The sequence below is a fragment of the Gadus macrocephalus genome, chromosome 12 (genome assembly GCF_031168955.1).
Source record: "Gadus macrocephalus chromosome 12, ASM3116895v1".
Classification (NCBI taxonomy): domain Eukaryota; kingdom Metazoa; phylum Chordata; class Actinopteri; order Gadiformes; family Gadidae; genus Gadus; species Gadus macrocephalus.
Genome location: NC_082393.1, coordinates 2646427 through 2661525, shown reverse-complemented (window position 1 = coordinate 2661525; position 15099 = coordinate 2646427). Strand labels below are relative to the sequence as shown.

The following is a 15099-nucleotide window of genomic DNA, read 5'->3' as shown; positions in this document are numbered from 1 at the left end:
TGTGTTTGTGCATGTGCGTGCAGTGCGTGTGTGAAAGGGGGGGATGGGTGCTGTGGTCACTACCCCCACCCCTCTTCCACTAAGTCATTAAAGGGATGTATGTGTGATTAGGGGGGGGGGGTTCCCAGATTTATGGAGGGCCACTCCACCAGCAGCCTTAGAACGGTCAATCCTGTAATTAAGGCCGGCTGTGCCCCGAGCGGGCCCTGTGCATTAGAGGGCCAAGAGGTCCCCGGTTCGATTCCGGGTCCCTCCCCTGGTGTACTCCCCTGCACCCCTGCTCCCACAGGGGGGGGCCCCCAGAGGACGAGGGGGTGTGTGTACACACACCATTACCGTCCGGCGAAGAGGGCGTGTGCACAGATACTATCCTGGTTCCCTTTGGTCAGTACTTAATAAAAAAAATGCATTAATGGGGCTTGTCTCTGACCCCCCCCCCGACCCCTATCACCACCTCCACCGGATGCTCTGCTAATGAGCCCCACGGGACAGGCCCGCGGAGGCATCCGCTGCAGTAGCTCAGGAGAGGTAGAGCGGGTCGGCGGGTAACCTGAAGGTTGTTGGTTCCATCCCCGCTCCTCCTCGCTGTCGAGTGTCGAGGGTGTCCCTGAGCGAGGCGCCTCGCCCTGATTGCTCCCGACGAGCCGGCTGTCGCCCTGCGGGGTCGACTCCGCCCGTCGGTGTGTGAACGTGTGCTGGAACGGGTGAGGCAATATTGTAAAGCGCTTTGGGTGGCCAGTGGTTAGAAAAGCGCTGTATCAATGCAGTCCGTTTCCATTTCCATTTACACACACCGAGGAGAAGGCGCCGACACAGGCCGCTGGACAGAGCACGACTCGAGTTGGGTCCATGAGGGTGTTTGTCGAGGCGGACGTTGGTGAAGCCTTGTTGGAGTGGGGCCAGGAGAGCCCTCGTTGATGCTGTGATGGCTGAGTGTGAACCAAACCCAAGGAGCTGGCGGTGGCCGATGGGAGAGCACAAGAACTGGGGGGTGGAGGGGGGAGAGGGGGGGGGGGGGGACACAGCACCGTGGTTTAATGGTACGGCCGTGGAGAGGGGGGAGCACCGAGATATACCTGGGGGTCCGCATCAGCAGGGGATCTGACACGGTCGACACACGCAGACACTCTGCCGAGGAAGGCAAGAGAGAGGGTTTAGCACACAGACCGCTGGAGACATCAGAGCCTCTGTCAGAGAGAGAGAGAGGGGAGAGAGAGAGGGCAGAGAGAGAGAGAGAGAGGTGAGAGAGAGAGGAGAGAGAGAGAGAGAGAGAGAGAGAGAGAGAGGGAGAGGGAGAGGGAGAGAGAGAGGGAGAGAGAAGGCAGAGAGAGGAGAGAGAGAGAGAGGGCAGAGAGAGAGGGAGGGCAGAGAGAGAGAGAGAGAGAGAGAGAGGGCAGAGAGAGAGAGGGGGCAGAGAGAGAGAGCAGAGAGAGAGAGAGAGAGAGAGAGGAGGAGGGGGGGGGGGGGGGGGGCAGAGGAGAGAGAGAGAGAGAGAGAGAGGGCCAGCTTCGGACTGACAGATCCGATGAAGTTGTTGGTTTATTTTGCATGCGCCAATCGGGTTGGTAGCCATCAGCAGCTGTAACTCCCTACAGGTAGCGTCAGTGGCGCCACTGTGCTGCCCCCCCCCCCCCCCCCTTCCGGTTAAACTCTCTCTGAACTCTGCGCTTCCTTTGGCCCGCAAGCCGCTGGCTCCCCATCAGGTTCTCATCAGACCAGCCAGGCCCGGCACTCTCTCACTCTCCCTCTTACTCTCACTCTCTCTCTTACTCACTCTCACTCACTCTCTCTCTCTCAATATATATATCAGTCTTGATCAGTCTTGCTCAGTTCTCTTTATTTCTCTCAATCTCTCTCCTCCCTTTCTCGTTTCACTCTCCCTCTCTCACTCTTTATCTCTCTTTCTCTCACTCTCACCCCTCTGTCTCTCTCTTACTCTCACACACTCTCTCAATCTCTCTCTTGCGCTCTCGCCCTCATTCTGTCCCTCGCGCTCTCTCATATAGGCCATGAAAAATATAAAATAGTCGATGTTTCTCTCTCTTAGCTCAGCTCGCAGCTCTTTCCTCTGATTCAGAGGTTCTCAGCCCGGCCCTGTACAGATAGTATCTCTGTCTCTGCCACTCTCTCTCTCTCAGTCTATAATGTAATGTAGAGCGTGCTCTCTCTCCCCTAACCCTCTCTCTCTCTCTCATCTCTCTCTCTCTCTCTCTCTGTTCCTAACGCCCCTGCCTCTCTCCTCTCGTCCCTGCAGCTGTACGAGCTGGACGGAGACCCCAAGCGGAAAGAGTTCCTGGACGACCTGTTCAGCTTCATGCAGAAGAGAGGTACGGCCGTCGGCGCGGGCACTGCTTGTGTCGTGTGCGTGTGAGCGTGTGTGCGTGGGTCTCCCCGTCCTTTCATGTAAAACATGTTTTCCAGGGGGCTTTTGGCTCGCAGTGCGTGAGTCAAATTGTGCCATAAATCCATATCACCTGGCGGGCGGCGCGTTCATTTCCTCTCTCGTATAATTAGGCCGGTCGGAAAGGCCTGTTTCTGGAAACATTACGGCCCTCCCTGCCGCCCGTCGGCCCATAAAGACCCTGCCCTTAATGGAGCTCCGGGGCCTCTTCCTACACAACCCCCCCCCCCCCCCCCGCCCCCCCCCCCCTTCCTCCCACATCTCCCACCCCCTTTTCTCCGGGTCTCGCCCTCCCCGCACACTCTCTCTCCCATACTCGCTCAGAGTCGCGCTGATTCGCTCTCCCTTCCACACCCCCTCTCTCTTTCACACCCCCTTCTCGCTTCGCTCTCATCGCTCTCTCTCTCTCTCTCTGTCTCTCTCTCTCTCTTCCTATTCTCTCTCTCTCTCTCTCTCTCTCTCTCTCTCTCTCTCTCTCTCTCTCTCTCTCTCTCTCTCTCTCTCTCTCTCTCTCTCTCTCTCTCTCTCTCTCTCCGCCCCCGTATAAGAGATATTTGACTCTCTCTGTTGCACTCGGGTTTCTGGGGGCTGTTGGGGGTTGAGGGGGGGGTCCGGGGGTCCTTACTCATCTCTGAGATGATAGCTTTACGGCCGTATCGCCCTCGCACCGCCCCCTCAGCTATAACTAGAAGAGACACCCCATAACGTGCCGTATTATTTTACCCGTTCAAATCGTCAATCCCAAACCCGAACACCACCACCACCTCCACCACCACCTCCACCACCACCTCCATCTCCTCCACCACCTCCAGTACCCTCACCTCCACCACCACCTCCACCACCACCACCTCCACCACCCACCTCCACCTCCTCCTCCTCCTCCACCACAATCTCCACCTCCTCCACATCCACCTCCACCCCCTCCTCCACTTCAAACTCCACCCCCTCCTCCACCACCACCTTCACCTCAAACTCCACCTTCACCTCCTCCACCACCACCACCACCATCTCCAAACACCAACGTCCTCCTCCAGCACATCTGCCTCGGTCCCTCCGTCCTGGCACCTCTGTCATCAGGATGTTGATGAGCAGGGATACTATTGGCTATCTACTCAGAGAAATGAGTGGTTTGGCATCAAAGGTGGATGGGATGTGTCATGTCTGTCTGCCGAGTGTCTCCCGTCTGTCTGGCGAGCGTCTCCTGTCTGTCTGGCTTCTGGCTGATTCAGCACTCCGGCGCGTGTGTTATTGTTTTTTGACGTGCGAGGCGGCGACTCACGGTGTGTGAGCTCACGCCCGCTGAGTCAGACCGGTGGGAACGAGCTGCCGCCGGCTGAGGGGCGGGTCTTCTGCCGGGAGAGCCCGTAGATGGTGGCGCGCCCTCTGGTGGGCGAAACGCGGAACTGACAATGAGGGTCTTTTGGTTCTGCAACTGCAGGAAGTTAAATGATGGATTATCTGTCCCCAATTGGGCTAATATTAGTCCTTATAAACATAGCCTGTTCATTATATATCTTTAGCCAGGGCTAACTAGTGTTTCATAGAGATAGCCAGATGTCAATTTCTGATGGGCGTTACACATATTCGTACTACTGCTAATATCCTGAGGTGTACATTTCATCAACACTTCTCATGATATCAGATACCACAACGGACCTTAACAGCGGCAATCATTTGTGTAATGGTTCACTGCCCTGTTTCTCATTGGCTGCTGAAGAAGCGGTCACCTTGCTCCCTGGCCAAACTCATTAACCTCGCTGTTGTCCCCCCCCTCTGTCTGTCAATGTGTGTGTGTGTGTGTGTGTGTGTGTGTGTGTGTGTGTGTCTGTCAATGTGTGTGTGTGTGAATCTGTTAATGTGTGTTGTAGTGGCTAGTGGTTTCTGTGTGTATGTGTGTCTGTCAATGTGTTTGTGTGTGTGTGTCTGTTGACTTGTGTGTGTGTGTGTGTGTGTGGGGAGGGTAAATGTGTGTGTGTGTGTCTGTCAATTATGTGTTTCTGTCGATGTGTGTGTGTGTGTGTGTGTGTGTGTGTGTGTGTGTGTGTGTGTGTGTGTGTGTGTGTGTGTGTGTGTGTGTGTGTGTGTGTGTGTGTGACCCCCTGACCCCTGACCTCTGACCTCTGACCTCCAGGGACCCCGGTGAACCGCATCCCCATCATGGCCAAGCAGGTGCTGGACCTGTACATGCTGTACCAGCTGGTGACGGAGAAGGGCGGCCTGGTGGAGGTCATCAACAAGAAGCTGTGGAGGGAGATCACCAAGGGGCTGCACCTGCCCACCTCCATCACCAGCGCTGCCTTCACCCTGCGCACACAGTCAGTCGCACACACACACACAGACACACACACACACACACACACATGCACATACACATCATACACGCATGCACGCACGCACACACACACACTTAGTCCTCCATCACCAGCGCTGCCTTCACCCTACGCACACATGCACGCGTGCACACAGTCACACACGCACATGCACACGCGGACACGCACACACACATGTAAGCAAGCATATGCACACACAAGTACGCACACACACATACATTCCTCCATCACCAACGCACCTCACCCTACACAGTCACACGGAAACGACACGGACGCACGCATGGGCGCACTTACACACACACACTCAAGGACACACACACACTCACACACACACACACACACACACACACACACACACACACACACACACACACACACACACACACACCACACACACACACACAGACTGACAGACTGTCCTCCATCGTCAGCGCACCTCACCTTATATAGACACGTTACCAAACCCACTGATTGACCCATACATGCATACCCCCACACATTTCCACAGAGCTACACACATTACCCCACACGGATGTGCACATACCCACGCACACACTTGCGCCCACACGCGCACCACACACACACACAACCACACTAGACACACTACCCACACACAAACAGCGTTATATACAAACACTCACTCTTGCCAACTCATCTTATGTCAACAGTTTAAAATTGGTCTTTGGATGTCTTTGAATAAATGCTAATTAAAACAGGCCCTGATGACAGTAAATACACAATAGCGATAAAGAATAAATATTTGTCATAGAACAGAGGCACAACTCTTAACCCAGACATCAAAGACCATAAACGTTAAGTCATTGTACAAATACTCACCCCTTTACAGTCAATCAACAGAGCTATATCAATATCGACTCTAGTCTTGATGACTCAATATTGACCATTATTATACATTGTCCCAACCATTTAACTTCAAGTTTCTCTGTAATTATCGAAGCATCTCTATAATGATGCTCTACTGCTTCACTTATGATCAGGTCTATTAGTACTATTTACATTTGGCCACGACTAAATTAATCACTTGAGTAGCTACCAAAGAGATTGTTGTTAACTCATTTCTTCTTCTGAACGATATGTAAAGTTCCTGTACACTCTTAATTACGCCTCAGATACATCATGCTACATACAATTATTACTTCATTTGCTCTTTATCTCCAGGTGAGATACCTAAACTTCCTTCTCTGTGTTGGCCATCAGATATTTTATATTCTAGTCAGATTCAGACCTACCAGTAACCTTTACTTCCCTACCCCAGACCACAGACTTAAGCTCCTCAGTGTCCTCATGTTACTCTTTCCCCTCCAGATATATGAAGTACCTCCGCGATGTACTTCAGACCAAATACCTCTTTCCTCGAGATACATGAAGTATCTTTTCCTTTACTATAGACCAGATGCCTCTTTCCTCTCCAGATACACGAAGTACCTCTACCCTATACCTCAGACCAGATACCTCTTTCCCCTCCAAATACACGAAGTACCTCTACCCTATACCTCAGACCAGATACATGAAGTACTCCACACATAAACAGGGTTATAAACAAACATTCACTCTTTCCAACTCATCTTATGCCAACAGTTAAATATGGGTCTTCCGATGTCTCTGAAATAAATGAAAATAAAAACAGGCCCTGATGACAATAAATACGCAAGATACCTCTTTCCCCTCTAGATATACAAAGTACCTCTATCCTATACTTCAGACCAGATACCTATACCCCCCTGTGTTTCCTCCTCCTCCTCCAGATACATGAAGTACCTCTACCCCTACGAGTGTGACAAGCGGGCGCTGAGCAACCCCAACGAGCTCCAGGCGGCCATCGACAGCAACCGGCGCGAGGGCCGTCGGCAGAGCTTCGGCAGCTCGCTCTTCACCTACTCCCCCAACGGGACGCCCCACCATGCTGTCCTCCCCCAAGGTGCCCGGCCACGGGCACGGCCACGGGCACGGCCACGGGCACGGCGGCGGCGGCCACGGCTACGGCCACGGCGGCATGCCCCTGGGCACCAACGGAACCTCGCTCACCCCCATCCAGAAGATCAAGACCGGTATGAAGCCCTGCGTCGCGATGTTGCTGGTGTGAATGTGGCCCCCCTGCTGGCGGGGAAGTGTAACAGCATCGCTCTGCGGCGCTTTGGTAAACGGAGATAGCTTGTTCAGGATTGGATTTGTTTTGGCCCCTGGTTCTTCTTTTAGTTTTTTGACTTGCTGCATGGAGTTAGTACATAGGTTTAGTATGTTAGTATAAAGAGTTAGAATGCTAGTAATCTCGGATGCAGCAGACCTGACATATTAGAGAAGAAACATTTAACCCTGAAACCACAACTGAAAGGGTGGGGATTTTCTAACGAGGAGAAACTCCTTTTGTTAACGAATCAATCTTCAGAAGGGGATTTTTTTGAGCTGTCGGTGAACAGCAGTGTGTCTGTCCCTGGTTATATTAAGAGTGAGTCGTTTATAAAGAGTTAGCAAAAAGGGTTAGTTAAAGGGTTAGTATTAAGAGTTAGTGTAAAAAAAAAGTAAAAAGAGTTAGTAGACAGAGTAACTACGATATAAAGAGCTGTCTGAGCAGCAGCGTGTCTGTCTCTGTCGCGTTAGTACTGAGGTGGTTGTTTTAAAGAGTCAGTACTATATAAAGAGTCAGTACTGTGTAAAGAGTCAGTACTGTGTAAAGAGTGAGTACTGTGTAAAGAGTGAGTACTGTGTAAAGAGTCAGTACTATATAAAGAGTGAGTACTGTGTAAAGAGTGAGTACTGTATAAAGAGTCAGTACTGTGTAAAGAGTGAGTACTGTGTAAAGAGTGAGTACTGTGGAAAGAGTGAGTACTGTGTAAAGAGTCAGTACTGTGTAAAGAGTGAGTACTGTATAAAGAGTGAGTACTGTGTAAAGAGTCAGTACTGTGTAAAGAGTGAGTACTGTATAAAGAGTGAGTACTGTGTAAAGAGTGAGTACTGTGTAAAGAGTGAGTACTGTGTAAAGAGTGAGTACTGTGTAAAGAGTGAGTACTGTACAAAGAGCTGTCTGTGAACAGCAGTGTGTGTGTCCCTGGTCGCGTTAGTACTGAGGTGGTTGTCCCCGGGGGTCTTCCTCTCTCTGCCTGTGCCGTCAGAAGAGGAGGCGGGCCATCCTCTGTCGGGGTTCGGCGCCATGGGTCGGCTGACCGGCAGCCCGCTGGCGAGGCACTCCGTGGCGGCCATGCAGGCGGCGGCGGCGGCGCAGGCCACCATGGCGGCGCAGGTGGCGGCCCTGGAGCAGCTCCGGGACAAGCTGGAGGCCGGGGAGCCGCCGGAGAAGAAGATGGCGCTGCCCGTAGAGGAGCACCAGCGGCTGATCCAGAGGGCCCCTGCAGCACAACCTGCTGGCCATGACCGCAGCAGATGCCCATGAACGTCCGCATCAGACAACCAAGGTAGGGGGGGGGGGCGCGGCCGGGCGGGGGAGTGGGGGGAGGGACTAGGTGAATGCTGAATGGATCTGCGTTTGTACTGCGCTTTCTTAACCCTACATTCGCGCCACCTCCGCCCGTCGACGGATCTCGTTGACTTTGCATGGGGCGCCCTCGAAATGCATTGTGGGTCCGCTCCGTTCGGTCTGCTCCGTTGCCTGCGTGAAAAAGTTGAGGAATGTTCCAACGTGTCAAGCAGCGACGGACCCGCCGGCCAATGAGATCGCGTTATGCAAAAATACGCCGATACATTGTCCAATGAAATAGCCTTTGTAATACAACCCGGGAAAAACACATGGATATGTCACAAAGCCCCCATCCGTCGACGGACGGAGGTAGTGTGAATGTGACGTAGTGGCAAATGCGAAAGATCGCTTTACAAAACTGCCAAACATTCATGCACACATTCACACATTCACACACCGACAGCGGTGTCAGCCAAGCAAGGCGACAGCCAGCTCGTCGGGAGCAGTCAGGGTTGGAGGTGCCTTGCTCAGGGTCACCTCGACGCTCGGCGAGGAGAAGCCAGGGATCGAACGAGCAACCATCTGGTTACCTTCTCAGAATTAAAAACAATTTGTAGAAAAGTCCCAAACGTGCTGAAACTGAAACTTGTTGTTACCACAGTGGTCTCGTAAACGAGGAAATGTAACTTGGAGGTTGTCTACACGGCGAACATGTGTAAATATGTTCACAGATGATTATGTTTCCTTTTTAGGGGAATCCCGCAGTTAGATAAGAACACTTTGTCCACTTGTCGTTCAGGAAATGTTTGTCTCCCGGTGGTTTGCCTCTGTGAAGTATTATAAAGAAAGCGGGCGTTTTGTGACAAGTTTGGTGCACTGTCAAGTTTTGCGGCATAAGCCCCAATGTGGCGCAATCATGACGTACCGTGTTGATCAAATAGAGGTGTCCGACTATGACTCATGCGTCTTAACTAGTATTTGCAGCGGTGGTTGCTCTGTGATCTGATGAGACGAATTGTGTGCTCCTCTGGGCAGAAGGCAGACAGGACTCCGCCCTGAACCTCACCACCAGCACCGCGAGCAGCATCAGCATGTCTGTGGAGCTCAACGGAGTCGTGTACACCGGTCGGTACCTCCCACCGTCACATGACACCAGACAGGCCTGACGTGTGCTGTGCTCTTTCCCCTGCTAGTGCTAGCTTACAACGCTTATAGGTCTACTCACTCGGCCGTGCTAGTAGTATAATAATAATTCTCGTTATTTGGCATTTACTTTTACATTTAGGGCGTTTAGCAGACGCTTTTATCCAAAGCAACGTACAATAAGTACATTTGTCAGAAGAAAGAGAAACGACAGTATATCAGTGTCGGTACAGTAAGGATGTTCATAGAAGCAAGAATAAGTACTAGGATAACCCTTTCCCCGTATTTAAGAACTTTAAGAATGTGCTCATGGTATAAGACACTTTGGATTAAACGATCTGCCAAAATAGAACACAATGTTGTTATCATTATTTTTTTAACATGTGTGTTGCTTGTGTGTGTGCAGGTGTCCTCTTCGCCCAGGGCGCGGGCCCCGCCCTCACGGGCCCTTCGTCCCTCAGCAAAGCCATGGGGGGCCGAGGGGGCCCTCAGCAGCTCCCGACCACGCCTACCTCAAGCAATCCGTCGTCATAACAACCCCGGAGTCCCCCCCCACCCCCGCCCCCCCCCCCCTGCCCACTTTGCAACTATTAAGCTAAATCAAGCCAAAAACCAACCTCGTTTTTTTCTACATAGTGTATGCCAAAAAAGGAAAAGAAGAAAACCACACACTCAACATAGAGACTCCAAACTGAAACTCAGACCACTTTACATACCCTATCTCTCAGGTTATATCACTATCCATCGGTTTCTTTGTGCTACAGAACCCAACGGGAATCCAAAGAAAGAGCCAGTATATGAAAAAAAAAAAAAAAAAAAAAAGATGTATGCACAACATGTGAATAATATATTTCTACATAAATGTACATATTACAAGAGAAATGAGGTTCTATCGAGGAAGGGTAATGCACTGTTTACACACAGACTAACAGACACGCACACATGTATACAACCCCACCAACAGACACTCACACACACACTCAGCTACTGACTGACAGTAATGTTTGTCCTCTCAGATATTTTTTTCTTTTTACAATATTATTGTTTTTATTAATATTACTATCATTGTTATTCTTGTTATTCTTGTTGGATATTATTGTAATCTTAAACAATTCTTACTGAAAAATAACTACACATTCCCCAATATACTTGGGGGGTTTTATTTAAAAAAGAAAAAAAAAGGAGATTATCAGTATCCTCTATTTTTAATCAGAAGGAAAGCTTTAAAAAGTGTATGTACTTTTTATTCAGGGCATATATAATGAATTACCGTCGTGACCTCATATTGTGTGAAACAATTGCTTTTGCATGGTGCAGCTGGAATGGTTGAATCAGCCCCTCCTCCAAGATACAACATTTGATATATTTTCTCTGATGCTACTGGGAAAGCCATAAAGCAGTCCTCCTCTTGACTCGAGAGCTTCTGGTTCCTGCTTCCTGCTTCCAGAACCAGAATTCTTCCCTCGGCCTCGATCCGGGTGTTTTCTCAGACGTCAACGTCTCGCTAACGCTTTCATCCACCAACCCACGGGTCCCCTCCCCTCAGCGCCATGGCAACAAGGGTTGATCAATAACCCCGCCATTACGAGCCTGTGCGTCCTGCTCGTTATGTCCTTTACCGCACAATCACCGCAGTCCCCCGGTGTTTGGTTTCTGTTCCTTCTGAGGCCTTAGCTTAGCTTAGCATAGCATAGCATATTACGAGATGAGTGTGCACAGTATACCTCTTCTCTTATCATGCTTACAGGAATGACTTGGGGTTGCTATTTTTTTTTATTACCAATTGTGTGGCCATTACAACTGCTGACAGTGAAACAAAATGAAAGTTACATTTTGTTAAACCGTGACTGGTGACTGTATCTCTCTGGTTAGCTATGTAGCTACTAAAAATAGCCATAGTCTAACCAACTGTTTTTTTTATTACCTGGAAATGTCGTCTGCTTAAAGGTTGCTGGTTAATGTATCAGTGCTCGGAGCCTGTCGACAAACCCTCTCATAACTTCACTCCCATACTCTCCTGTACCGAGGCATATGTGGTCATGTAACCTTTTTAAAGTGGGTCAACGTTTTAAAGTTTACATGACTTGACAACAGGACCTTTTGCTTCCTGATCATTTGATTGTTTCGGTTTCTACGAATTCTTATCATTCGTTTTGGCGTTATCATTTTCTGAAATAGGGCTATTCGTCTGAATAGGTTTCTAGTTTTAAGGTTTGCAGATAGAAATGAGTCCTTTTCTGGCACACAGAGATGGATATCAACGTATTTTAAAACTTGCAGATGCCTCTATTCTGTGCAGAGTTTTGCAAATGAGCGTTTTTCTGATGACAACCAAATGTCTGTACTGTCTTTTCTCTGCATGACATCCGCCTTTGGGTGGGCGGGTGACGTATCCAAAGCACCACTGTGTGAGGACTTGGCTTGATTGTTGTTTTTTAAGTATGGGTTGCCTTGAAATGCGCATTTTCAGCTATTTTATTATGTGTTGTTGTGTATGTTTTTACTCCATTTGCTGAATGCAATCAGCCACTACCTGTGATGGTCAAATGAGACATCATGGTGAACTACAATGATCAACGGAAATCTAATGTAATCTAAATCTCTTTTTAGTTACCGCCTCCGTTACCTTCCCTCGCTCTCTCTCTCTCCCTCCGCTTTCCCTGACACAGATGTCACAGCTCAGCTCCAGTTTGGTAAAAATGGCTGACAATCAAAGCAAGACATTCTGTCGTGGCCGTTGAAACACTGAGTGGCCTATAAAGGGGTTTGGGGGTGGTGGGGCAATAGGGCAGGAAGTACGCACGGACAATTCAATCAATCTCCAATCTAAAGGGTCAGCAGTGTGGTTTGAGATTGACCCCACGACCTTTAAGGCCCCCCCCCCCCCCCCCCCCCCCCAGGTATAATGGCACCTGCCCATCAGTTCAATTCAAGCAGTGGGATTGGAGATCAGAGCTAGCTGGATAGCGACAATCAGAGGATATTTTCTATGTACCGCAAATGCTGAATGGATCCGTATGGGTGTGAGCATAGCAAAGCTCCTCTGTCTACCTCAAGGACTTGATATAAGGAAAAGTGTACTCAGGACAGAGCAATTACACAAAGCCCTGTGATATTTATACAAAAAAAGGTGTTTGGTTTATGCTGGTTCATAATATGAATTGGAATCTAGGGTAGAATAAAAATATATATTGTTTCGAAAACTACCGGACAATCTGATGTCATCTGAACATCATTTGATGAGAATTTACTATAATTATTTTAGCAGGGTTAAGGGAAACAGGAAAGGTTCAACATCTCAATTATGTGTTGGGTAACAGTGCCCCCTAGTGGAATGTTTCGTTACAACGCACAATCACAGATCTGCAATCAGATCTTCTCTCCTCAAGGCAGTCTCAATCATAAGGTTAGCCCTGGGGAATTCAGATCTTCGTTCAAACTAGAGTCACTGGTATATTATATTCTATGCGTTTATTCAAACGTATTGGTCTTTCTCTTGTCCCCCTCACATGGAAACAGTCCATACCACTTGGCTTTGTCCCTTTTTATGGCATGGATTGTTTATTTAATTAAAAAGTCTACCATAAAATGTACATGATAGACATGAAGAGGAATACCGTGGTGAGACGTCGATGCCTTCTGCTGTGACAATTGTAGGAATTAACCTATGTAAAGATTTATTAACAAATTTGCTTTTATTCCCAGGGCTACAGATTATATCATGTCTATATTATTGTTTGTTAACAATTTTGGTTGCTAATTTCTTGCCGTTTAAAGATATGCTGTATCCAGCCCTGCACACAGAGATTACATAGAGAAAAGAACTAATCAAAGATTGAAGTGATGATATACTGCTACTTATATTGATACGTGACGTTGGTGATGATTCTGGAAGACACTTGGGCAGGTGTCGCTTTGCAGCAGTGTAAAAAAAAAAAAAAAAAAAGTGTTCCATATAATCCGGGAAATCTCAAATTGTATCCAAGGCTGTCTTTTTCTTAGGAATTCTCAGGAAAACCTACATCTACCTCCAGTGTGACAGACACCCGAACCCCTGACAGTTCGGACGTAACAGTTTAGCGCGTACAGAGTTACGAATCGAATCTACTTTACGCTCTCACACTCTCTGGTTGTTGTTGTTTTAAAGGCGTGTTACAGGTTTTTCTTACGTGTAGCACTACGATGCAGTACATGCAGTCTGATTGGTCAAAGGAGTGCCACCAGTCACATTGTAGCTCTGGCTGCTACTTAGGATGATGGATTTGCAGGACCCCCGCTTTTCTGTCGGTTAGGCCTATATCAACATCTGCTTCTTATCTTTTATCCCCCCCCCCCCCCCCCCCATGTTTTTATTCGAACAGATGAAAAGTAGTTTTTTTCTTTCTGCTACTTGTAGACATAGTGGAAGTTAAGAGGAGCAAGGAGATGGGTCTCTTTGTTGTTTTGTTTTGTTGTTAGCTGGGTCCAAGTCCCAGATTATACATTATCAACATGCTTTTCCGAATGTGAGATCAATTTTGGCTATATACAACGTTTTTTTTTTTTTTTCTTTGGGGAGGGGGGGGGGGGGGATCTTGTTAATGCCTATTTACTCATTAATATGTTTGTGTGAATACTATTATTTTGAATCTCAAATAAAATTGTAACTTTCTCAATTGTCATCTTAACCTGGAGACTGGTTTATTTTACATTTTAGAAAGATTGTTGCCCTGTTTCCTGAAACTAGCTCACGCAAACCATTAATGTCTCAATGTGTAACATTGATCCCCGGCCAGTAGGGGGGAAACTTTCAGAATTCTAAAGACTTTCTGTGCCCTCTCATTGGCTAGTTAACCCTGGGACGTGAACTAGCGTAGCCCGGCTATCTTTTTTTATTCCTATATCAGTTATTGGATGTGATATTATTGATAACAGTATTGTAATCCCTATCGATCAGCCCGTCTGTGTCTTCCTATCATTCTCTGAGAAAACTTTTTAACAATGATGTTGATTTGGTGCAACTTTTAATGCTAAATTCTTATTTGAAATATAAATTAACCGACGCTTAATTTAGAGTGGGGTGGTGATCACTGGGCACCAGTACAAAGCCAACTGAATTACAACTTTTTTGCGCCTTTGAAACCCCAGGCTGTTACTGTGATTGATTGATTGATTGATTGATTGATTGATTGATTGATTCATTCATTCATTCATTCATTGATTCATTCATTGATTCATTCATTGATTCATTGACTTGTGAACTTTGGTATTTGGTAATCCACTTGGCCTACTACACATATTTCTTCTTTTAAGAATTAAAAAAAATTCAGAACAGAAAACAATGCATATAACGGTTTGAAAATAGATAAAGGCATTCAGTAAACTAATGTTTGAAATGTTTTGAGAGCCGTTGACACCAAAGAAATGAACCATTTGTATGTGACACTTTAAAAAACTTAAATTTATTTTCGTTCTCATTTGCTCAATGCAAACAGTCACTAGTTATGGGTAAAAAGAGAACAAAATGCAAATAATGGAAATCGAATCCATCTATAGATAATAATATAATGTATAACACGCGTCTACAAGAGCACAGACCGTACGACTTAGTTCTGGAGTATAGATTATAGAATGTATAACACATGTCCAGAAGGGCACAGAGTGTATGACATAGGTAAGTGGAGGAAAGATGATCAGGTCTAGAAGAGCACCGACTCTGAAAGAACACCGCCATGGTACTGACTTGTGACCAGTCGGCCACGTGGTACGCCACGAAGCCCCGCCCAGCAGTGACGTCCACGGGACGCCAACCT

The 15099-nt window shown here is 48.0% G+C and overlaps 1 protein-coding gene across 1 annotated transcript in view; it reads left to right on the top strand.

The window, feature by feature from the left end:
• The window catches only part of arid3a (AT-rich interactive domain 3A), a 24058-nt gene extending 10090 nt beyond the window's left edge, over positions 1-13968 (top strand). Inside the window, 11 exon segments of the mRNA XM_060067508.1 lie at positions 613-704; positions 2201-2327; positions 4533-4716; positions 6498-6645; positions 6647-6800; positions 7863-8095; positions 8097-8126; positions 8128-8162; positions 8668-8675; positions 9200-9289; positions 9714-13968. Of these exon segments, the coding sequence (XP_059923491.1) occupies positions 613-704; positions 2201-2327; positions 4533-4716; positions 6498-6645; positions 6647-6800; positions 7863-8095; positions 8097-8126; positions 8128-8162; positions 8668-8675; positions 9200-9289; positions 9714-9841 (1229 nt within the window). The 3' untranslated portion in view covers positions 9842-13968.
• The last annotated feature ends 1131 nt before the right edge of the window (positions 13969-15099 follow it).